Source organism: Physcomitrium patens, chromosome 8 (genome assembly GCF_059467195.1).
Source record: "Physcomitrium patens ecotype Gransden chromosome 8, ASM5946719v1, whole genome shotgun sequence".
Taxonomy (NCBI): Eukaryota; Viridiplantae; Streptophyta; class Bryopsida; order Funariales; family Funariaceae; genus Physcomitrium; species Physcomitrium patens.
In genome coordinates this window covers 11,038,098-11,063,794 of record NC_143417.1, presented here as the reverse complement: position 1 = coordinate 11,063,794, position 25,697 = coordinate 11,038,098, and the positions used below count along the sequence as shown (strand labels likewise).

The 25,697-nt window shown below is 32.0% G+C and overlaps 2 protein-coding genes across 3 annotated transcripts; both read right to left on the bottom strand.

Annotated features, from left to right (window-relative positions):
- Window positions 1-13,713: 13,713 nt before the first annotated feature.
- On the bottom strand, window positions 13,714-16,369 carry LOC112285440 (thioredoxin domain-containing protein 9 homolog). Of its 2 annotated transcripts, none has more exons than XM_024526275.3 (5): window positions 16,177-16,369; window positions 15,726-15,796; window positions 14,994-15,269; window positions 14,560-14,718; window positions 13,714-14,239 (listed from the first exon to the last, which is right to left on the bottom strand). In XM_024526275.3, the coding sequence occupies exons 2-5, from the start codon at window positions 15,753-15,755 to the stop codon at window positions 14,051-14,053; spliced, it is 654 nt and encodes a 217-aa protein (XP_024382043.1). In that variant the 5' UTR covers window positions 15,756-15,796; window positions 16,177-16,369; the 3' UTR covers window positions 13,714-14,050. The 2 variants fall into 2 exon arrangements, with proteins under 2 accessions (XP_024382043.1, XP_024382042.1); XM_024526274.3 differs by having other exon boundaries at window positions 16,294-16,369.
- Window positions 16,370-20,013: 3,644 nt separating this feature from the next.
- LOC112285968 (ruBisCO large subunit-binding protein subunit alpha) lies at window positions 20,014-23,699 on the bottom strand. Its single transcript, XM_024527397.3, has 8 exons — window positions 23,633-23,699; window positions 22,978-23,282; window positions 22,608-22,729; window positions 22,135-22,342; window positions 21,879-22,024; window positions 21,353-21,659; window positions 20,711-21,162; window positions 20,014-20,552 (listed from the first exon to the last, which is right to left on the bottom strand). Exons 2-8 carry the CDS (start codon window positions 23,270-23,272, stop codon window positions 20,262-20,264), a joined length of 1,821 nt encoding a protein of 606 aa, XP_024383165.1. The 5' UTR covers window positions 23,273-23,282; window positions 23,633-23,699; the 3' UTR covers window positions 20,014-20,261.
- Between the last annotated feature and the right edge of the window lie 1,998 nt (window positions 23,700-25,697).

Here is a 25,697-nt window from a genome sequence, read left to right as displayed (position 1 = left end):
ATAATATAAAATTTATCCTTGAGTTTTATCATAAAAAAAAAGAACTATAAATTTGTTACACATTGTCAAGCATCTTAGAAACCCTAGTAGGTACTTTAAATCCTAATTTAAAAGAATCTAAATAATATTTTCTCTATATTTTAAAATTTTAAATTTTAAATACCATGAAATTTATATATAAAATTTATTAACACAATAATATATATTCTTAAAAAAATTTAGCCAAAATCTTATCAAATTGCTCAAGATATAGCTTAAAATATAACACTAGTAAATTAGATCACTTACTATCTTTAGATTTTAAGTATTTACTTCAACTTCCTATAACACCTTCATTCTAGCTTATAATTCATTAAGCAATATGTGGAAAGTGTAGCCAAAAAGATTCTTTCTTTAATCCTAGTCGCCGATCTTTCATTGATTTTCCTACACATGCATTGTGTCCAAAAGATTAATAGTATATACAAAACCAACACCTTAACTTTGAGCGCTTATATCTCTTTCAAAAAAATTCTAAATCACATAAAATTTATACCAAAATCATAGCCAAAAACTTCAATTTTTTTAATTTAGCCTCTTAAATTCGAATGGCCTCAAAAGAATAATCCTAATTCCTAATAAGGCCTCGGACAGCCTCTTTGAAGCCTATTAGATATGTCTTTTGGCCAATAATAATGGAAATTTTTATCATCCATCTCCATTCATCTACATAGATGCCTTAACTACGCTTTTTGCTACCAAAATCCTTCTTTAATTTTTTTTTCTTATAAGATTTATATAATATATATCCTAAATATCAAATAAAAAAAATAAAATAAGATTTCAAGAATCACCAATGTCCAATAAAGATGGCTCTAAAGATATAAAACTATTATCAATATAAAATCAACCTCAATAATAGCCCCTTTAAACTACCTACTTCAAAGTAGTAATCTAACCATATTTTTTGAATAATTAAAATATAATAATGTGGCTCTTACCACATTGTATAGTAAATTATATATTAAATATTTATATACATTATTTTCATATAATAACCAAATGACAATATAACAATAGTAACTGGACTCAGGGCACTTTTTAAATAATAATACCATTTTTAAAATTAATCCATAATTAAAAAGAAATTTTTATTGTAAATCTCATAATTAATCTCGATTATTGAAAAGTTTTAGAATAAAAAGCTACTGAATGGAGTTTGTCATTTTTTCCTATTTATAATAATAATACATCCAAGGCAAAGTTTAATGCATCTATTTCTATAAAAAAAAATACTTTAGAGAAGTCAATACAATATAAGACTGATACAAAAGTAAACTCTTTTTTTATAGCAACAAAAAATGCTTTTGTTTCTTTACTCCACTTAAGTTTTTCTTTACAAATCAAATTTATAAGTAAAGCTGTAACTTGAGAAAAATTCTTCATGAAGATCCAATAGTAATTAGTAAAGCACAAAAAGCATTACACATCTCTTATTGTTTTTTGAATCTTCTACTCCATAATAGTTTAGATCTTTTTTGGATCTATTATTAATCTTTCGTTGGAAATGATATATCTTAGGAAATCAACTTGAGTAATGTGGAATATACACTTTTCTAACTTGGCATATAATCTTGCATCTCTAAGTTTTTTTAACACACAACAAACATAAACTTCATGCTCTTCTATATTCTTAAAGTAGATTAAGATGTCATCCAAATAACAAATGACAAAATCTTCAAGAAATTCACAAAAAATATCATTCATTAGATGTTAAAAAGTAATTGGTACATTTGTGAATCCAAAAGGCATGACATTATATTCAAAATGTCCATACTTAATTCAAAACACAATTTTCTATTCGTCTCTTTTTTTAATGCATACCACATTGTATGCTCATTATAGATCTATTTTTATATAGATTTTTTTTTATTGAATTGATCAAGAAGTCTTAAAATCAAAAGTAGAGGATATCTATTCTTGATGGTAATCTTATTGAATCATCAATAGTATACATACATTTATAAAGATCCATTTTTTTTCTTCACAAATAAAATAGGAGCCATGGTTAGAGATTTAGAATGGCATATGAAATTCTTAGCCATATTTTCATCATTATATTTTTTGAGTGTAGCCAATTTTTTTTGTAATAGGCTAAACATTGGTCCAAATAGTGGTTAAGCTCATTCTTAAAGAATGATGGAATAATCATAAGAATGATGCTATAAAAGAATATTTATATTTTTCTTTTTAAAAACTACTTAATAATCTTGATATTGGCTAGGAATATTACTTGATGTCTCTCTACCATCAAAAATGGACATGGCATATATAGTAAAAGATGATCATTTTTTTGCAACATGCATGAAAGCTCTTGAACATGCCAATAAGGATATGAATGTACTATGCTTTTATATTTTTATTTGGCTAATTGGATTTTGGATTAAATTATCAAAAAAATTAAAGTTATGAGAAATCCAATCTATTCAAAAATTATACTTTTTTAACTAAGATAATTCTAAAATAACCAAATTAAACAAAGATCTTATTATATTAAATATTACTATACTATTATGATCTTTAATTACTACATCTAAAGGAATAGTCCTATGTATAATATTTCCAAAAGATAGCAAATAACCATCTATGACTTCTATATGTACAGATTTAATTCTCTTGATTAACAATATCTCTTATTTTTTGACAGAATCTTTGTCTACAAAACAGGCTGAGCCTCCTGAATCTAACAAAGCCAAGTCTTGTGATTTTTTGGCCCTAAATAAACTTCTATTATAAAATAAGATGAGGAATCTAAATATATATATATATATATATATGACCTTTACTAGATGTTATATAAGATTTTAATTACACTGTCCCTATTATAGTTGAAGAAACTTATTTTTTGATACATTGTCTTCTTTAGCAACCATGCTTCTCATTTTGTGGTTGCGTTGTAAACACAGTTGAAAAGCTTGTTTGCATTGTAAATAAGTTTCTCATTTTTGACACATTGTCTTCTTTAGCAAAAAAGCTTCTCATTTTGTGGTTGCTTAATATTGTCTTTAGTATTATATTAAGTAGTATATTTAACTTCTCTAAAATATAAGCATAAGCCTTCTTAAAATTGTCAAGTCTTTTTCTTCTCCATGAAAGATTTAAAATGTATTGTATGAATTTGCATTGGTTCTGGCCTTGATGAAGAAGTTTTTGAAAACTTAGAAGCTATCATCATTATTTGACTTATTTCTCTTAAGCCAAGTCTTTGTTATTAATATCTTTTAAATAATCAATTATTGCATGTAGATTCAATGTAGATCCACATCATGATTAAGATCTTAGAATTTAACAATATATATGGTGGCTGATGATGATTCTTGCAATAAAAATAGGAACTTGATCTCTTCTACTCTTTTTTGATAATTTTTTCCAAATATAACCATAAATAATTTTAGGAATGAATTCAAACTATAAAAGAGTCATAAATTCTTTTCTATTAAATGTGCAAATCAAGAGAGAGTACTTCTTGATAGAAATGCACCTATGAATCTGACTTAAATAAATCCATCAAGGTATTAGAAAGAATACAACTTTAAATAAAGCTTGATTTATTATACAAATCCTCAAAATTTTGATCTTATTCCATCAAACTTCTCAAGCATATTAATCTTTGTCCCTATTATACTAAAAAAAGAAACATTCCTTCAATTTGGTTGTAAGATTGATCTACTTGCTTCTTTCAATTATACAACTACTTGACATAGACTCTGAACTTCTTCCTTAGGCATAGAAATAGTACTTCTATGATTTATATTGGAAATATGTGAAATTTATACTCTTAGAGTATTTGCAAGTTCATAAAGATTTGTAATAATTACAAATCTATTTTTACTTCTATTGAGAGTAGCATCCATAATCTTTCTTTCCATAGACAATTCAAACAAATTTAAAAAATTAAATTACAAGAGGATAATCTGCAACTTCTAATATCAAATAAAAATTTCTACAAAGATGGATAATCCACTCTCTTTTAGAAAAATATTGGTGTTAGAAAATAAGATTATTTTTTTAAAGGTGAGTAGTATACAACCTTTAAAATATAATAATAGAAATATAATAATCTATTTAATTCTAAAATAAGATAAAAATAATAAATTAATACTCTTATCAAACTATCAATGATATGAATCTCAAAGAAAAAAATCCTCAATACACTCTTGTGTCACTCAAAAGAACTAAAAAGTCACTTAATGATGATATAATATTGAACAAAAATGAATATTTTTAAAAATAAAAAAAATTAGAAATTCTTGAAATAAGACTAAAGTCTAAAAAGGCATTAATAAGAATGAATAAGGCTTCACTCTTACCTCCATATCTACTCTTAACTAGAAGCTATATGGTGATATCTTATAAGACCTCCAAAACATATTGACTTTGCAAGATATATAACTTAACTTGTAAAGCAAGTTTTTTATATAAGCACCTCATAATTAGCTTATTTTGTAAGCTATCAATATGTGATTAATTTATTGACAAAGTTTTTAACCTACCAATCAATTATAAATACACATAAAATCAAAGCAGCATTTATAGAGCTTTTAAGAAGCTTTTCTAGAAGATAATTTGAAATTAATCTACTTTTATCTATATTTACATACTTCTACCTAATCATATAGGTATTTATTTTAGTATATATGTATATCCATGAAAGTATCATATAATTCACCTTATGTATTGTTAACTACTTATATCATCTATCCATACTCAAAACCAATTTGCTACCTCTCTTATTTATAAAGATTGTAAGACATAAGATTTATCTTAGAACTGTAGTCAACTAAAGCAACAACTAGTTCTTCTATAACTCTTACCTTCATCAATACTTTTGTAGTTATTCTTGTCTAATTCTTTTGAATATAATGGCTTGAAGCTTTTATTTCTTTGTTACTATGATCCTCAAAATACACTCATTGATTATAACCATTCTTTTTACTTCATGATTTCTTATAATAATTATCAACCTCTTCTTTATCTTTGTATATCCTTGGATCAATATCATGACTCATTTCAATTTCATCCATTAATTATTTCTTCTTTTTAAGGTTTTGAATAATAACATCATGAAACTCCTTCTTTGCAATTTCTAAAATCTTTTTTAATGTAAATTTCACCTTAGCATTTAATACACGTTCTTCTAATATCCCCTTTAAATTTGTTATTGCTTCAATGTCAGAGAGTAGTTTATAAAGCTATTGATTTACTTTTATCTTTTCTCTCCTTTTTTTTTTCTTCCAATATTATTAACATATCTTTTGTGAATAATTCTTGTAAAGCCACCTCATGAATCTTATCTTTTCAAGTTTTCCTTTTAGAAAAATTTCCTTCCTTTGTATCATCAAAATTTCCTTGTCTTTTTTCTTCTATCAAAGCTTTATGTTGATTCTTAGCAATATATGGTCAAACTGAAAGAACCTTAATAGGATCTTTTTAATCCATTGTATGGCATATTGTAGTTGTAATTCTTAATAATGTATAATATATGGTTGTTTTTTTTTTTTTTTTTTACATCATAAAAATGACCAAAGTCCAAAATTTATTTGTCTTTATACTTCCATCAAAAGCAATATCTATCCTAGCACCATAACTTACACTTTTTTATATTGCTACTCCATGTCTTATTAAAGAATCTTGAATCCATGCTCTCATACCTCCTTTGCCAAAATTAATTTTGAAGTCCTTCATATCCTTTAATGCTACTTTTCCATCCTTTTAAAAAATAATTCTTTATTACACAAGAATGTTAAATTTATTGCAATCCTTCCTAGTATGAAAATCATTATTATACCAAATACATCTTTGTACATATTTTTTTTAGAAATATTCTTTATATTATTTATAAAAGTTTTTTCTTCAAATTTTACCAATTTCATTTGAAGATCTTGTAATCTACATTGTCATGATGTAACATGATTATTAGGTGAAAAAGGTGACAAAATTATTATATTATAGAAGATCTTACTTCAAATATTATATCAAATTATCTTAGAAAATAGAAAATAGTCCAAAAAAATAAAACTAAAGGTATAAATGCTACATTTTTACAAAGTAAGCTTCTACTTACTTTGTAAGGCCATAAATAAAGAAAATCAATGTAGATTAGAAAAATAAAGAATATGAGCATATGTTGGAGGAAGTTAGGAGATGATTTTTATAAAAATCAATTCAAAAAGGCAAACTTTGATATCTAGAGAGAAAATTATCAATCTGGATGAAAATCAAACCTCAAGGCACAAAATTAGATACATATGGCAACTCCAAGATTCTTTGGTAGATCAAAGAGTGGAATTTGAGAGCAAACTTAATAAGATTTTTTAGGTATTAATTTTAAGTGATTGAAGTGTGTAATGACTTTGTAAGAGCTTTGCAAAGTCACAATTGTTTTGGATGATTCTAAAATTTGTGAAATAAAAAAGATATTACATTTTTAAAAATTTCATGAGTTTGGTAGTAGACTTATAATTCAAATTTTAAGAACTTATGTGAATAATTGTCTGAAGTATATGCTATAAATTTGAGCTTGATTAAATTGAAGGTTATTGAATTTTAAGTAGGTTGAGGTCTTGAAAATTAGACTTTGAAGGATAATTAGAAGTTCTAAGATCTTTAACAATTTGTTAATTAGATTAGAGTGAAAATTATGTATAAGAATAATAGACTTGATTTGTTATACGTATGTGAAATTTGAAAATAATTGAATAGTTTAAAAAAGAGATATTGGTGCTAAAAATTCAATATTTAGATTAGAGTAGGACGCTGCCCAATATCTAAGCAAATTTTAGGATTTTTCTTCTATTTAATAAGTGTGATTATCTTCAAATTTTGTATATTTGTTTTTAATTTAATTTTTGAGAAGTATAAAAAATTTAAAGTAAGATCTATAATTCAATCCATAGATATTAAAGTTCTAAGTTATACTAGGATTAGATTGACTTGGTTAGATTTTTGTTTGAATTTGATTTAGGATTAAAGTTGGATTAAGATTTAGGATTTGATTAAAATTTGATTAGAATTTAGGATTAGACTAAAGTTTATAATTTAGATTAGAATTTGCTTAGGATTTAGGATTTAAGATTTTTTTAAAATTTAGAATTTAGGATTTAAGATTTGCTTAGGATTTATGATTTGGCTTAGAATTTGATTAAAATCCATTAGGATTTCAAATAGGGTTAATTTAGGGCTTAATTGAAATTTATTTAATATATATTTGTGGTTATTTTAATATTTTTTTAAGGTTTCTTAGAGATTCTTTTAAAATTTATTGTGGAATTATTTTCAACTCCTTTAAGATTTCATATTGTTTCTTTTGTAATTTCTTTAAGGTTTCTTTTGAATTTGATTAAAGCTTACTTTAAATTATTGAGATTTAGTTAGAATTTATTTAATATTCTATTAGAGTTAGGATTTTGTTGTTACAATTTCTATTCTACTTTTCATAGTCAAATGCCTAGTACATTCTCACACAAGACTTTACGTAATACGATAATGTATAATCTCTTCAATTTCCATATCTTTTTTTTATGTAAACATCAGAGATTGAATAATTGGCATTGTTGGTCATATAGTAGGTACTTAAATTTTAGGTACTTATTTAATTCTTTGAATTCCAAATCTTTAAATTTCAACTTTATCCTTTCTTTTTTTCCTCTTTGCAAGTAATTCTACATCTTCAACTTCTTTCTATTTTTTTGTCAACCCTTCATATTTTTCCTTATCTTCAAGACAAATTTCCAACTTATCTTGCTATTCTCTATCAGCTGATCAAAGAAAAAATTCAACCTTATTTGGCTCTATAGTTAATTTTTCCATCTTTGATAGTTAAAAATATTTCGTTTTAAACTCTCTCAAAAGCTTTATAGCTTATAAATTCTTATTAGGCCATTCAATCCATTTTTAAAATGATTTCTTAGTAACTTGATCAATATCCTCTAAAAAATATTCATTCTTTAATATATATAAAAATATATCCTATGAATTTTAAAAATGCTCCATAATTATTTTAACATGTTCTCTTATCTTTGATATTGTAGTAAGTCCAAATAGCTCAATCATTGTTTTTTTTTAGAAATCCAATTAATTCTATTTCTTATATATAATATCTCAAATACTTTGAAATATTTATTCTATCAAATTGATCAATTTTGTTAATCACTACTTACAATGCTTTGATTGTTAATGCTTCTTTGTAATTATTGTCCTATTGTTATTGCTAAAATAATATAAATGCTTGAAATATATTTGTAATATTTAGATCAAAGTACATACCTTATCTACTAATAGAAAATGCACTTGAAGCTCCACCCAAAGTTCTATCAAAAACTCCAAATTCAACTTTCTTATCTTTTTGCATCATCAATTTTAAAAAAACCACAAATATAATATAACACCTTCTACTCCAAACTTTCATATTGGATTCACCACTTATATTAAATTATGTGTTGTCTTATTTGAGAATGCACTAGGTACCTAATTGTGAAAGGTGAAGTTATATTTTACAAGTATTCAAGAAATCCTATTAGGTTTTATTCATATAAAAAGAATTTAATTCGAATTTCAAATCAAAAGTGCTTAAATCCAATATAAAATGCTCAAAAAAACTCTTCTTAGTAACCTCAACCATACACAAACTCCAATTGCCTTATTACTTTTGTAATTAGGAATTTTGATTTTTCTTTGCAAGCCCTAACTCTAGTCAATGAACTTCAGCAAGCTATAATTCCAAATTTTATTAACCACTTCACTCAAACTTTTGAATAAAAATGCCATTATAATTCTTTTACATGCTCAAAAAAATTCAATCCAATCCAACTTACAAATTGTGAAAAAACATCCAAAAAAACTACACTAATGTCACTCAACCACCAACTCAAAAATTGATGCAGATATTCTAGCAACAATTTCTCTTTCTCCAACTATTAACTAAAATTCAAAATTGGTATGTAGCTTCATCTTTAAGTCTTCTAATATTATGCCAAATTTCACCTTGTTCCAACTCATAGAACTTTAGGTATCATAGAAATCCTACCTAATCTCAAACTGCAAACTTTTGGTATCTTCTTATATCAAAAACCAGATATCTTTCAATTGCACAATTAGATTAAAAAAAAATTATATACACACTTAGTACACTCAATAAAATAATTACTATCAAATTTTAAATTATAGATATAATACCAATTGTACAAACTAGCCAAAAATGCTAGCCCTAATTATATTGTACAAATCCAAAGTCACCAATATAAACCTTGATTTTGAATAACAATTAAAAAGTTATTCCAAATCCTATAAAAACAAGCCTTATGTCTTCAGAAGAAGCTTAAAGTCAACTCTCTAATTCTAATTTTTGATCTCCAAATCTTTTTATATTTTTTGCAAAGTGGCCATTTTAGTAGCTAGAGGTTTAATTTCAACCCTGTCCTACAAACGATCTACTTCCAAGTATCAATCCAACCTATCCTAGAAGTTTTTTAGTCTGGCCCTATGTTCAATTTAATCCTACTATCAATCATACTAATTATTTAATTTTTTTGTCCTATTTTTATTAATTTATGGCCTTTTTAAGGTAATAAAAGAGTTTCTATAACCTAGAAGATAAAATTATTAACCAATCTTTAATCTAATAGCTATTAAGACAAGAAAATAAACTAAGAGGCTTTTATAAAAGCCATGTTTAAATATCTTTAATAATTATTGAATCAAGATGATTAAATATTAATTAAAATTTTATTTTTTATTATATTTTTATCATATAGTCATGTTACAATATGACACTAGAAGTATATGATTTCTAATATAAATCACTTTTTGTTCCATGTAAATTATTCAAAAGATATTTTTTAAAATTTATTTTTCTAAAAGCAATCTTATAAGGTGTATTAGACAAGAAATTCATTCTATGCTCTAAGCTCTGTCAAGTTGTGGCCAATAGTAGATTGGCCGCCTTATTTATCATCTAGATGTTTGATTATATTCAAGTCTCTTCTAAAAATCTAGAGTGCTTGAAGGAGATTATGCTAAAAAATCTTATTTTATAATTGTGTCATTAAGCCAATATAGTTAAAAGCATAAATATTGACTATTTCCAATTTGATGTAGAAAGTCCATTGTAATGTGACAAATTTGGTCCTACCTTTTATAATCACTATATGTTTATAGATCAAACCTACAAACTTAACCTAAAAGAGGATGCTTGTCCCTTCCTTGAAGTTGTCATTATTTGCACATTAGATAGCATCATTCTATAAAGATAAATTATTTTTGTATTTGACTTACTTAATATGTTTTTTTTCTTCCTCTAATGAGAGCTTATGTTCTTGGACCAAAAAGATATCTGATCAGAGGTGATATTTTTGGAAAAAATATCTAACCTTGTATGACTTATATATATTTATGATTTCTCTTTTAACTTCTTATAGATTCAATAATGCAATCATAATGTAATTAGACATCTATAATATCCATTTGTAGAGTCTTAGACTTCTCTTTATCTATTCAATTAGAAGTTGTTGGTATTTTGGCATGCATCTGTTAATTCATATATGTGAAAATCTTAATAGGTTATATTCAAGAAAAACAATTAAAATGTTGGTTTTGATGTTCCACAATTCTTTATAATGTTGCAAGAATCATAATATGTATTTTTGAAGGAACAAAGAGAAGAGATTTCATTAAAAATGACATGTAGTTTTTATTGTGCATATGCCCTTCTTATACCAAATAAGTACAATGATGGTATAAAGTGATACACTTAGTATTGATTGTATTTAAGAGTATAACCAACAAGCATCTTCTTAAGATTTAAGTGGATTTATGTGCTTATGTTTCAATACGATTTGTCTCCAAAGGTATACTATAGTTTTATTGACTATGTGAATTTATACCAATTTGATGGTCCATGTTTTTTTTTCTAGTCCATGTATTAGATAGAACAATGTATGTAACTTCTTAGTTGGATCTATTATTTTGACAAGGACTTTTAAGAAACATTCTTTGTAGCTATAAAATATAGGAAATATTATTATAAAAAATATTCTATTTGAAGACTTATCAAGTATAAATGTAGATTAGAAGTTGTTGTAGAGTAGTGAGTTACTATATCCATAAGCTCCCAACAATGGAAATGTATGTGCAATAGATTAGTTAGTATATTAATCTTGTTTTAGCTGCCAAAGAAAGTTTTGTGGTTTAGTAATGTTTTTTTTCATTTGATTGAAGTGATTCAACGCAAGATGATCTTAGAACTTATCAAGTAGGTTTAAAGAGGTAGAGATTGTCTTTCTTTTTCTAGTGCCATATTGGTAGTGTCTCTTGCTAAGACATTTAGTAGTTGGTCTTTTGGGAACTAGGTATTTTTTTTTACCATAAAGTTGAAGGAGTAATAATAGTTGCATTAAGAGATAAGGCCATTTTATTCTAATGTATATTGAATTATCCCTTCACCATCTAATATGGATAGTATGATAGATTAAAGGAGGGACTTCATGTTGTCTGTTAAAATATAAACTCTTGTTAGGAATGTGTCTACATCATCCACAAATAGAATCTTACAAAAAACCTCAAAGGTTTCTTCAAAGAATTCTTAGATCTGTAGGAATTGTAGAAATTTACAAATTTGGCTCCATATTTTGATTTTGAGATTGGTTTTATTGAAAAAATATATATATATTAAAATAGACAAATCAATTTTAGAAATTAATATCTCGTCTTTTTAATGGATATCTTTTTTCAGCCAAAGTCTATCTCTAATCTTCTTCATGTATGAATTGGATCTCAAAATAGTTATTAGATCTAATTGTTAATAGGCAAAAAGACGTGTAGAGTTTTGTTTTGGCCCATGTGGCAAGCTTCTTTGCTCCTAGGATATGGCCAAAAATGCATTTGAATACCATGAAGTTTGCTAGGCAATTTATTGTCTCTTTGTGGGAGTATAGACAATTTGATGGTATTGTGATTTTGCAATGGTAGGATCTCTTGTAGTTGTCTTATACTTTGTTATTTTTTGTAAGGTATTGTGGTTCTATTGGTACTATGGTTTGATAATTTGGTTGCAATTGTGGGAGGTTTGGAGCCTCTTTAGGGGGAGAAGGTAAATCCTCTAATATCTTACAAATCTCCTTAAGTGGTAGAATGTGACCTTAGTAGTATTGGAGGTGTGCCTATAAGAATTTTGTAATGTTTGGAACTACTCTTAAGACTAATTCTATGACTTTATCATATTTTGAGTTAGTAAAGACTAGACCTAGATGTGGATATTTCTTTAAAAGACATTGCCAGGCTTTCAATGTATCTACTTTCGAATAGCCATGAATATCTTGAGTTCTGAGTCGATGTTGTATTTTGGAGGGACCCAGTCCTCCTTGCTAGGGAGAGATGTTAGAGCCAAAGTGTTTCCCATGTATGGAAAAAACTGTACCCGCAAGATTTGCACAACTTAGGCTGAGGTAAGGAATTCGACTTCTTCCAAAACATCTAATACATTTAACAGCTGGTGGGAAGGATCGGAGTTTACTTGAGAATGGGCCAAAGTCCAATACCTTAGTGTGCCTATTACGTGTGCTGTGTCCGTCGAGGGTTGCTCTCTGTCCGGGTGTGTCTCTTTGGGGACACCACAAATGTATGTGTTGGTCCTGGGCATATCCCTAATTCTCAGTAAGTCGGATCTAGATCTGATGTTCGAAGTACCATTAGGCGCTCTCCTCACCCAAATAGATTCTTGCAGTTACATTGGCTTCTCTTGAGGTGATTTCTCTTCCATGCTACCGCATGCCCCTACTACTACTGCTTGAGTGGCAATGGATTTGTCCTTTAGTAGTGCTCTAGCCCAACCAGCTATCAAATTCATGTCCATTCTAACTAAGTCGACTTGCAGTTAATGCAAAATGTTATGCTAGGATGCACTTTGCAACACTGATGATAGCACATAACAAAAAACCTGACTTAGTACACAAAATTCTATCGGATCGTCATTCCTAGAATTCCGGATCGAGGACTAGAGAGCGTCTCCGAATTTCACGGAGACCCAGCCCAGCTCAAAAAACCGGCAAAGACCATTCCATCACAGTCGTTGTTTCCACATTGATGAAACAACAGATTTGAGACAACCTGTCAATGAAAAAGTCCGACTGCAAATTCTATAAACATGACACCCAGGGTCAATTCCTTACAGCTCAGTCAAAAAAGGTCACCTGTTTCACGAGCCATTTAAGCAAGGGGCAGGACATGGGAGCACCTGGGGCTTCAGCTGCACTTCGCGTGCAGTTTCGAATAAATTTCTGTAGGCAGACAAGTCGTGCATTACTGTCGATTTGATTAATACTGCTGAAGGTCTCCAAGCAGCATGGAGAGCCCTAAACCAAACGAACTTAATATCAAATTCATTGCACATGATGAGAATAATCAGGGCATTTTCCTGTATTTGGAAACTCTATTTAAGCTTGAGACGAAGCACTCGACACTGCATTAGAGTCACTCTTACAGGCTCATGTCACTCGTACAGGCAATGGACTATCATGGTGACATTGAGACTGGTAGTTACTCTCACGACTTTGTCAGTGGGGTTTCATCATGTGTAAGACGCAGCGAAGATTGGCGAACGAAATGCATTCACGAATAGATTTGAGAATAGCAAGGAATAGGACAAAACGAGACAGCAGAAGAGATCAATACGCGCACAGATGAAACAGTCGGTGATGATTGAACCACACCCATAAAAATTTCAAAGGATCACCGCCGCGTATTGAGATCTGTTCCAAATTCTGCAGTGTTCATCATAGATTGAGAAAATTCTGGTTTAACGCTCATAAAATCTACTCGAACCCTCACAATGTTTGTGGAGGTTCGCAATCATTTAATAGCCCTCGGACAAAATCTACAAAATCATTCTAAGTTGTAATCACATGATTACACCATGAATTGGCAAGCAGAATATGACGTTGGCAGGTGAACAACCTCACAGTTAAGTATTGTACAAGACAAGGGGCTGTCGTCAGAAATCTACACTGTTGACACACAGCTATTCCTCATCATCAGAGTTGTCTCCGCTGTAAGAGCTGGTCCCTTGTCGGACACTACGCTTTGACTGTGAAGCTACAGGGCGCGCAACTCGGCCTTCTGCACCATAAATAACACCGGACTTTGCTAACCTATCCTCAAGATCCTCCGTGCTGAAGTCGTCCGTACCTCCAAGCTCATCAAATCCAACCTGCTCAGCGCAAAAGACGTCAATGATATGCGAAAAGTCAATTTTTTCTATACAAAGGATACAAATGACATTTGCCTAAGACAAACGGTCCATTGTGCTGATTCAGTCTGGTTCAAGGTCCAGACTCTCCTTTACTGCTAGAGCCCCAAGCTGTTTTGTTCGAGAACGTTAACCGTACGAGTGGTGAACAAAGCTGGAAAACTTGCAAAAAGTGGCCATTAAGGCATTAAGGCAGGAGATCCACGGGAGAATCAACTCGGGTAAGATTATATTTGATAGATACAGAATAGAAAACATCAGGAGTTTCAATAAAGTCATACCACATAATCCTCCACTTTGCCCTTCTTCACCAATGCGAGAGTTGGCAGCATAAAGATCTTCAATCTTTCTGTGAGGAAAGGGCTTTTCTCCGCGTTGATCTTCAAAAATTTCGTCTCCAAGTGCTGCTTGGTAAGCACTAACAAATGCTTGTCCATCACCTACAGAAGAAAAAATCAAACTCATTATAATTAACTAGATAAAAGTAGTCCTTTTCAGCGGCTACACGAAACAAAAAGACAGATTAACGCGATTAGACAAATATAGTGCATACAGCGAAGCTACCAGTCTTTAAAGCACTAGAGCCCAAATATGTTTGTATACACCCTCGGAACCTTCACAGATGCTTCTCATGCAAATTATAAAAACGTTCACACAACTAGTTCTACGTAGGATTAGCGCCAAGGTTACAAATGAACATCAACAGGGCTCGCACCTTGCACGGCCAATTCTCGCGATAAAAGTGGCATACAACGCGATCACTTGTCTTCACTTTCGCAAAGAAGTCTTTCTCATTGAAAATCTCCTGGTATTCACCATGTCCTTGTCCCAGCCATTGCTGCCGCATGGTTGCTTGCTTCTTTAGCTGTTGAATTCTTTTCTCACGTAACCTCTCTAGGTCGTCATCCTCTAACTTGTCCAGCTTTGCTAATTCGTCATCTAGTTGGTCTTCTATAGCTTTTGCGGCAGTTGCCAAAGTTTCCTCAAGAACCTAGCCATCACAAACACGATTTGGTGGGTAAGAAGAAGAATAGATTGACCATCACATGTAATCCAGAGCCAAAACTGCGGACTACGCTATCTATAGTCGCTAAGTCTTGAAACCTCATTAGTGCAGTACGATTTCAAATTCACAAAAGTTAGAATGCGGCGTTCCGTAGTTCATCTCAACTGCTTCAGTTGAAAAAAGACGCAGACTAAGTTCACTTCAAATGAACATCACGACTGTATCATACGGGCAGCCACGAGACGAAGATGCGACCAAAATGCAAGGACATACAAGCTATTTCGGAAGCTACGAAAATATTGCTGAGGCACCTGCTGAACTCCCAGGGGGAAATCAATGCTTCCAGTTAGTCAAGAGTCGGTGCTACTTCATGTTGCCATGGGTCCCAGTCTCACTGACACGGTAGTGTAACATTCATGATCGTAAATAACGGATACGTACCTTTTGGATCGCACCGGCAGGGGCCGCCATGATGTATGGCAAGCTTTGCTATGGACACCTTAACTCCCGAACTGCAAAAGAAACGCAGCATTCATAAATCGTTAGCTGGAAAACAGCCTATATTCTTCTCTAATCAACAGATCTCCACGCTCAGGAAAAAAAACAAAAAAAAAAAAACCAAAAACAAAACAAAAACCACCAATTCACCGCAACTATCAAGGCCTCCAACACGACACAGGGAAAATCCCAACATTCAGAATGCAAAAACAAGCTTGGATATCACCTAATATGTCAGCACCACTCGAACTCACCGCAATGTCGTTAACACAGCTCATACAGCTTCTACGTATGAGAATCGCAAGAAAAAGCACGGAAAGAGCCAGAAAAACAACTGCGATTTAATCACAAGAAACGCCATACACAAGCGTGTCTCACCCCTAGGATCTCTTACCTCCACGCAACATAGACTGAGAAAAAAAAGTAGCAACAAGTAACGGATTCTCGTCACAAAACATTCGAAAGAAAGAAAAATACAACAGCAACACAGATCTGCACATTAGAAACGTACGAGGGGGCAAAATGCGAAGCTAGAGGAGCCACGAAGGTCCGATCGATCGCCAAACCCTAAAAAGCAGCAGCAGCACCGTAGCTGCTGTAAAGCAGTTATGAAAGAGCCCGCTAGGCCTTGTGGATGCTGGAGGACAGTTCTGGGCGGAATTGCCCGACTCGGTAACTTTTCCATGTCCATTTTCAGGCATATTGTTACAAGTGTCACGGTGTGCCAATTGGATTAGTTAAACTTACTACAATTTTGTAACCAATTATCTTTTAAGGAAGTTCAAAATTTGGACATTGTGTTAATAATTTGCACTTGTATTTTCTTGAAAAATTGGTTTAGTTAGATGATTTTCTTCTCCCATTTCAAAAACCATCTTTTGTGTATGTATATATATATATATATATATATATTAGTAGAAACTTGTGTTGTTGGGCATAGAAAAGTTGTAAAAGCTTCTAGGAGCTATCTCTTCCAAACTATAAGGCCTCTAAAAGCCTCACCTTCATGTTTATATGTTTTTTGCATTCCCAAAGTGCAAATGTATTTACATTACCACGTTTCTTGAGTTTTCCATATTCCGTATATCATGGCCAATGAGAAGGTTTCTTTATTTCTATGTTTAATACCCAAGTTTTTTTGTATAATACTAGCAAAATCCCATGCCATTGGGCACTATAATTTTTGGCACATCCATTCATTCCCTTGTTCATCCATGCTTCATGGTTCTCTATGTTTCTTCACATTTCTTTCTTCACAACCAATTAGAAGACTTCATTGTCTCTTTGTGTTATATCCAAGTTTTCTTATATATATATATATATATATATATATATATAGTGGAAATCCATTGTCATATGACATGATTTTCTATCTAGGAATACACTAGGTATCTAGCTGTAGAGAATTTAGCTTTAACTTATTGGCCAAGCTTCAATAAGTGATTTATTCTTATTATAGAAGATAAATAAATGAAGCAATATAGAAAGATATTCTAATAGTAAAACCTTTTATATTTAAGAATTTTTGTACATAAGGTTTTCTAGAGCATCTAAAAATTTCCTAACATCCTTTGCTATATCAAATCATAACTAATCATTTGCCAATAAGTTAGATTTCCAATAAACTCAAAGAAAACCCATAATATCTTTTCAAAAATCCATCTTTATATCATTATTTTTTTCATAGCTCCATATCTCCATCTTTAACATATATATAAAGTCTTTGCTCTCAAAGACCCCTTTATTTTGCAAAAAATCTCCAAATTATAGCAAAACCTTTTAAATTACATTTTTCCTATAAAAGTATTTTTCTTTCCAAACTTTAAATTTTCATATTTCTTAATTCAATTGTTCAATTTTTTTTTCAAATTTATAGATAATATAACATTTATCTTCAAGCTTTACTACAAAAAAATCAAATCATAAATCTACTACAAATCATCTAGCATCTTAAAAATCCTAGCATGTGCTCTAAACCCTAATTTATAAGCATCCAAATGCTATTTTTTTCATATCTCAAAAATCCAAATACCACAAAATTTGGTATATAGCTTAAAAATATAATAATATATATATTTTAAAAAACTTAGCCAAAGATTTGTCCAAATGCCCAAGATATGGCTGAAATCAAACTCATCATGAAATTGATTCATTGGCAAACCTCAATTTGGAAGCATTGTCTTCAAGCAATCATTGCTCCTCCAAATCAACTTTAAACCTTTTTTTTTTTTTTTTTTGCATGCAAAATTTAGCTCTTTAAACCAAATTTCCAATTGCACAATTCGATCTTCAAAAGCCCTTTATATGTGTGCATTATGCCCCAAAGATTGATAATAGGTACAAAATCAACACCTTAACTTTGAGCGTCTATATCTCCTTTACAAAAACTCCAAATCACATAAAAAATTTGCCAGAATCATATCCAAAATCCCAAACTTGATGATCTTAACCTCTAATGTTCAAATGGTCTCAAAAGAGTAACCTTAATTCCTTATAAAGCCTCAAGCAATCTCCTTGAAGCCCATTGGGCATGACTTTTGGCCAATAAGAATGGAGATTTTCACCATCCATCTCCATTCATCTATATGGTTGGCCTAATTATCTCTTTTTATACAAAATCCCTTCTCTAATCTTTTTTTTAATAAGTTTTATATAATATGTGTCCTAAATATCAAATAAAAGAAACAAAACTAGATTTCAAGAGCCACCAAAGTCTAATAAAGGTGGTTCTAAATATGTAAAAACTATTATCAACATAAAATCAACTTCAATAATAGCCCTTTTAAACTAATTACCTCAAAGTAGTAATCTAATCACATTTTGTAAGCCACTAAAATCTAATAACATGGCTCTCATTACATTATATAAGAAATTATTTATATATATATATATATATATATGCATTATTTTCACAGGGTAACCAAACCACAACATGACACCGTGTCCTTGGCTTCTTGTGTCATGGTTCCATTGTCACAATAAATGTCATGGTAGGTGGGATTGCTATCGGGTCATTCTAATGATTGTTATATGAGTTATTTACACTTTTGGATCTAAAGCACCTCACTAGTCAACATGCCACATTCTTTGACTATTATTTGATGAGTTTGTTTTTTTTTATTTACATACATATATTTGATGAGATTGTTTTTTTTATTTTCATACATATATTTGATGAGTTTGTTCTATTAAGATAAAATTACGTTATATATTATTTTATTTGAAGATATAATTTATTTTAGTAGAATAAATTGAAATATTAAGCTCTTGTTGATATTATTTGACAAAATTTGAAAAGAAATAAAAATATAATTTGTGAAAAATTGTATAAATTTTATCCACTTTTCTTGAAGTTAAATTATAAGTTTTTTAATTAAATTAAAAAAATTCATCTTTATACAAATCTTTGAAACCATTTCATACTAATAAATTGCCAACTTTGTTAATTTCTAATTGTATTGGAAGTTATCATAGCTTTATTGATTAACTTGAATGCAATTTTGTTCAAAATGACATTTAAGCAAGAATGATAACAAATAAATAATAAAATGAATACACAAATTTATGATTCTATTTAGTATATTGTTTAGAGAGTGTATCTTATAATTTACAAATAAGAAGACTTTACATTTTAAGAATTGTTAGGTAGAACTTATTGTATTATGTGGACACCCTATGCTATACACTTTCACAAAAAATAGCTAATTTTTATTTTAAATAAGATTTTTATTTTATTTGTTTGACATTAAAAAATAATTACTTTAATAAAATGTAATATTTTATGATTTTTAATTCAAAAAATTAATTCAACAAAGATTTGCGAGAGTAAATGGAAGGTGAGATAATATGAAACCATAGAATACAAACAAATAAAGATATATCAAATTTCGGTATCAAAATAATAAACATGATAAGAATCATGATTCAAAACAAAACTAGTTCTTTTTCGCAGGGTATGCATGCAAGGATATCCACTGAACAGTCCCCTAGATTTAGATACTCTTGCAATAGACACTCTTATATTGATTTTCATAAAATATTCTACCGGTACTCAAAAGAACAAGTATTCTTCAACCTGGTGTATCTTTTTCAGCTTCATTGCTTTCTCTCAATGAGATGTGCGTAAGACTCAATTGTTTTCATTACCTGAACATATTACAATGCCATCTAACCATGCAACTGCCAAATGTATTGAATGTCTTCAAAAATGATAATCATCATACAATACAGGTTCCAAAAACAGGCCCGACTGGAAGGGCAAGATAAAATTGTATTGCAAATGGGGTACTCTTGAAATGTTGGTTGTCATAGTCATCATCCCGCAACTATTACAAGTATTGATACTACAGCTTCGAAAAGTAAGAATTTACACTGCAAAAGGAAACCTTTGACGGTTCAAGTACCTTACTTAGAAAGCTAAACGTGTGGAACATAAGCATATTACAGTACCTGTATAAGCTAAACCTATGATCTTTAAGTTTACATGGTCATTCCAGTCTGTGGGGCCATAGCCATGCCACGCTTCTTCTCTGGCTTCTCGCAAACAATTGCCTGTGTAGTTAGCACCATACCTGCAACGGATGCAGCGTTCTGGAGACCACATCGAGTGACCTTGGCAGGGTCGATGACACCGGCTTCCAGCAGGTTCTCATACGTATCAGTCATGGCATTGTAGCCCATTGCCCACTCACTGTCAAAAATCTTCTCCACCACGACGGCACCTTCCACTCCAGCGTTTTGAGCAATCAGATTCGCTGGTGCACTCAGGGCCTAAGAGACCAGACCAGACCAGACGAAGGATGAAGTTATTGCCAAGCGTTCTGAAGAAGATTTACGCTTTCTAGTAAAAATTATGTGATGCACTGAAAAGGAACGTTTTCTGACTACAGACAAATTTTGAGAAGCAATATGCTTGGACTGTAACTCACCCTTTGCACAATGTCAGCTCCTATCTTCTCCTCGGAGTCGTCGATAGTCTCCTTGATAGCTGGCACCAAGGCGGACAAATGCACCAACGCAGCACCTCCACCAGGTACAATGCCTTCCTCAATAGCAGCAAAGGTGGCATTCTTAGCATCCTCAATCCTCAGCTTCCTGTCTTCGAGTTCAGTCTCAGTGGCTGCTCCGACTTTGATGACAGCGACTCCTCCGGAAAGCTTTGCAATACGTTCGGAGAGTTTCTCAGTGTCGTATACCGAATCAGTCTCACTCAACTCCTTCTTGATCTGAGCAATACGAGCTTGGATTTCATCCTTGCTCGCAGAATCAGCGATGATGGTGGTGCTTCCATTCCTCACAGTGATCTTCCTTGCGGTACCGAGCTGGTCGAATTCGGTGGTTTCCACCTTCATGCCCAAGTCAGTAGCGATGAACTCCGAACCTGTTCCAGTCACACATACGCATTTACACTTATTTTAATATTAATTCCCCAATAACATGTCTGAAGTGTGGTTTGTGACAGAAAGTCTTCCACTCTCGCGTTCAAATTCGTAATTTGTGTAATTATAAGCTTTGACTGATCAGAAAGCAATAAAGCATACGAATCCAAGATCTAATGCCCAGACGTACACCTGTGAGAATGGCGATGTCCTGCAGAAGAGCTTTACGTCGTTCCCCGAAGCCAGGGGCCTTGATTGCTGCTACTTGAAGGACACCCCTCAACTTGTTGACCACAAGGGTAGCAAGAGCCTCTCCGGTCACATCCTCCGCCACGATGAGAAGGGGTACATTCATTTCGGTGGTCTTCTCCAAAAGAGGAATAATTTCCTTAATAGTTGTAAGTTTCTGGTCAGTGACCAAAACTTTGGCATTTGCAAACTCTACCAAGAGTTTCTCTTGGTTGGTGACGAATTGGGGGGAAATGTAACCCCTGTCAATCTGCAATCAACAATAATTAGTGCTTTCACTCGTCCAAGCCCAGATGAAATCCAGGTCGCTAGAACCGAATTCGTAGACAGCAGCACGGGTTTACCTCAGGGAAAATTACAGCAAAAATTACGTGGATAGTTTCAGATTCGGCTTCAATGAATGGTACAATAAAATGCACATTATAAAGCGGAAATGGTATGCGCAGAGAAGAACCGCGGTTAGTCTCACCTCCATACCCTCCTCCACATCCACAGTGGTCTCGAAAGACGAGGATGACTCAATGGACAGGACACCGTCGGGTCCGACCTTGTCAATGGCATCCGCAATCATGGTACCGATAAGATCGTCGTTTCCAGCAGAGATTGAGGCCACAGCTGCAGTAATAGCATCTTTCAGGTTGAGACATCTTGTGTCACGGCATTGAATTAAAATATTTTTGCGCGTGACAATTGTAATTTGCAAGATGCAGCTTAAACCCAAGTACCTTTGATAGTTTCACGGCCTTCAACAGAGACAGCCCTCTTCTGGAGCTCCTCAATGAGAGCAGCTACAGTTTTGTCAATTCCTTTCTTAATAGCTACTGGGTTGGCTCCTGAGGTCACGCTAAGAAGTCCCATCTTAATGAGCTCTCTAGCGAGAACACAAGCGGTCGTTGTCCCGTCTCCGGCCGAGTCGTTTGTCCTACTGGCGACCTACAGTCAGGAAACAAGCAAGGTCTAATCAACGTCGTTTTCTCGACTAAGGACGTAAACCAATTAACAGCTTACAAAACCACGCATAATACAATTAGACACACATTGCCACGTATTAATCAGATTACAGACGAAGCATTTCCATCAGAGCGTGGAGAGCATTAGCAGAAATATCTGAGTTCATCCACAATGTCATTATCTATTCTTCAAAGCGCCAAAAACTACAAGGTTTAAGGCACCAATTTCGGTAATGAAAGTCGTTTACCTCTCGAATAAGGGAGGCTCCCGCATTTTCCATTGCGTTGGGCAATTCAATCGCTCTAGCAATGGTGACACCATCGTTAATCACCTTCGGTGCACCGAACTCATCCAGGACAACATTGCGACCTGCAGATTCCAACCAGAAACGTCTCATGATTAACTGCCGTTTCGCACAAACCTTATCCAGGTGGTCTTCGCTACAAAATTAAGCACACCAACCACAGATTGTCCATCCATACAAACGGGGCAAATGGTGGTTCAAGCTGTGACGAGTCAGAAGCCCGTAGTCGCATGAGTAAATTTCAGCTGTTACACAACCTCAGGCATCATAATCAGGTCCGAATTCTGAAATACTCAAACTCGTGTTTACTAACCTCGGGGGCCCAGGGTAACCCCAACAGCATCAGCCAGCTTTTCAATTCCAGCTTGCATGGCTGCACGAGAGTCTTGACCAAAATAAATGTCCTTAGAAGCCCTCACAACGAGCCTTGACTTGCTGCTCCTCTTGCCAGAAACTTGACCCTTAACCTTTCCAGCGAGCTGATTGCGTCCTTGCAAGAATCCAACAACACGGATAGTCGACTTCAACGACGCAGCAGCTGGGGCTGGCGCCACTGCCACTGAAGGACCCGCCATCATCCTATTCGCCAGCATTGCATTGGCATCCATGACTCAAATCCTAACAAAACCCCCCCAAAAGCAACACCCACATCCCCAAAAAAAATCTTTAATTCTCCGCCTCGCAACCTCAAACGCAAATACCACCACCCCAATTACCTCCACCACTTCATAAACCCACAATGCACCCACAAAAACACCTCGAAAACCCGCTTCCTACACCCCCAATCCCGAAGCACTCGCAAAGCCCACAACCCTGTCCCACGAAATCAACACCAAAACAGGACTAAAGTTGACGCAACCCAAAAACCCCCAAACCGTCACTAAAGAGAATCACTAAAGAAGATAGATAAAAAACATCCCCAGCTGGGATATTTTAACAAAACCCAATAGAGATCTACGCCCACAAACCTCAAAGAAGACCGCAAGATTGTGGTTTGGGCCGGAGGTGTGCGGGGTCCAAGGATCGCAACGCACTGCAGGATGGGTCGAGAATGCTTGGCCCTTGCGGACTGAATCACCACGGAGCCCCCCCCCTTTCAGCACCCGCTACCGTGTCCTCACATATAGCCGCGGATGGGGTCCTTTCACCGAAGAACTCCCCCGACCGTGTCCTCGTCACTTGATCGAATGTTCGCCATGATGGGAACGCTGTGGACGCCATTGAGAACGTCGTCTCCCAGGCCTTATCCGTTTTCCTTCAACGACGGGAATGGGGTGGTTGTTCCGAGGACCCATACCCGTTGGATGTCTGTTACCGTGTGTTTGGTCCCATGTGGCCACTAGGAATTCCTTTTAAAGTCATTCCTTTTAATGTCATTTTAGAGTAGTTCTAATTAAAATGAATGGGCAAATTTTAAACTAGAATTCCTTTACCCATCATGTATGAGATGATGACTTTTGATTTAATTGTGTTCAAATTTCTGTTGCATTTAGTTTAGTTTTTCATGATATTAAAACCTTCATGCATGTTTAGAAGATAAGATATACATATGTAATGATAAAATAAATTAAATGTAAATAATATTTTTCATAGTGGATTATCAAAAGAAAAATCTAAGGAAAATAATAACAATAAAAGAACATAATATAGGTAAACAGAAATGACCCCCTTATAATTGTTTTGGTTTGTTTGATTTCTATAAATTAATTACACAGTAAACTTCACATAAATGTTTTGAATCATACAAATAAACAAGACTAAGAATATTGCACGTTTAATAGATTTAGATTAAGAACTTTCTTAATTATTATAAATCTATAAAAGTAAGAATAACAAATCTTGTCTAAGCATGATTATGGTGTTTTGTTTAAGTTAGAATACAATCAGTGAATCTACAGAGCAAAAGTATTTCTGTTGAATGGAGGTAAAAAAAATGATGTTAAAATATTACTTCAAATAAATTCCAACATATCCAAATACTAATTCCTACGTGATTTTATTAAAAAAAATAAAAGTAAAAAAAATGATGGAATATTTTTTACTATAATTATTATGAATTTCTTGACTAAATGGTCGTTAAAATTACATTTTAGAATACAACACAGTAACAAAAACATTACGTCTTAAAACAAACCGAATTTAAAAACACATAATGATGAAGACATAATAAATATTTTGATAAAAGTTATGAATTATTTTTTTGATAAATAAAAATAAAAATGCATTCTAACAAATGAAGTGATTTGTTAAACCAACCAAACTAACACATTGTGTTGAACAATATGATGTATTAATTAAAAAATTAAAAAAATCCATTATTTAACAGTATTATAAATAGCTATTAATAATCTTCTTATGTGGGAAAATAACTACGCAAAATTAAAATGTATGCATGTAAATAATTGAACATTTTAATATTTTCAATATTTTTCAAATAATTTCAAAAAATTCAAGTACCGACGTTTCATTAAAGCCAGATATATATATATATATATATATTTAATACACATTTTTACACCAGTATGTGATTACTTTGGTAAACTTTATGATCACTAAGAAAATTAATATCTCAAATGAAACACATGTATGTGTGTATTTACTACAATAAATTTGATTTGTTGACTTCAATCATTCACTACAATAAATTTAGTTACAGTGTTCTATTTTACACATTCAGATCACTTAGTATTGAGTTTATAATGATGTTTTTAAGTCTATGACTGATTTTACATTACTACTTCTAGTTATCAAATTTGTCTTCAAAATGACTAATCGGACACTTTGATTTATAGTGATACTGCAACTACAAAATTACAAAATTATGATACCTTGTAAAAATTGGTTCTCGGCAGATTCTTTAGTTAAATGGAATATAAGGACTGTTGGTAAAATCTGATAATATCTGGTGATGTTTTAATTTACAACATAATATTTTGATTGAATTAATGACTAACTAAATGAAGAAATATATACATATATATATATATATATATATATATATATATAGCAAAATGGTATACACTATTTCAAAAA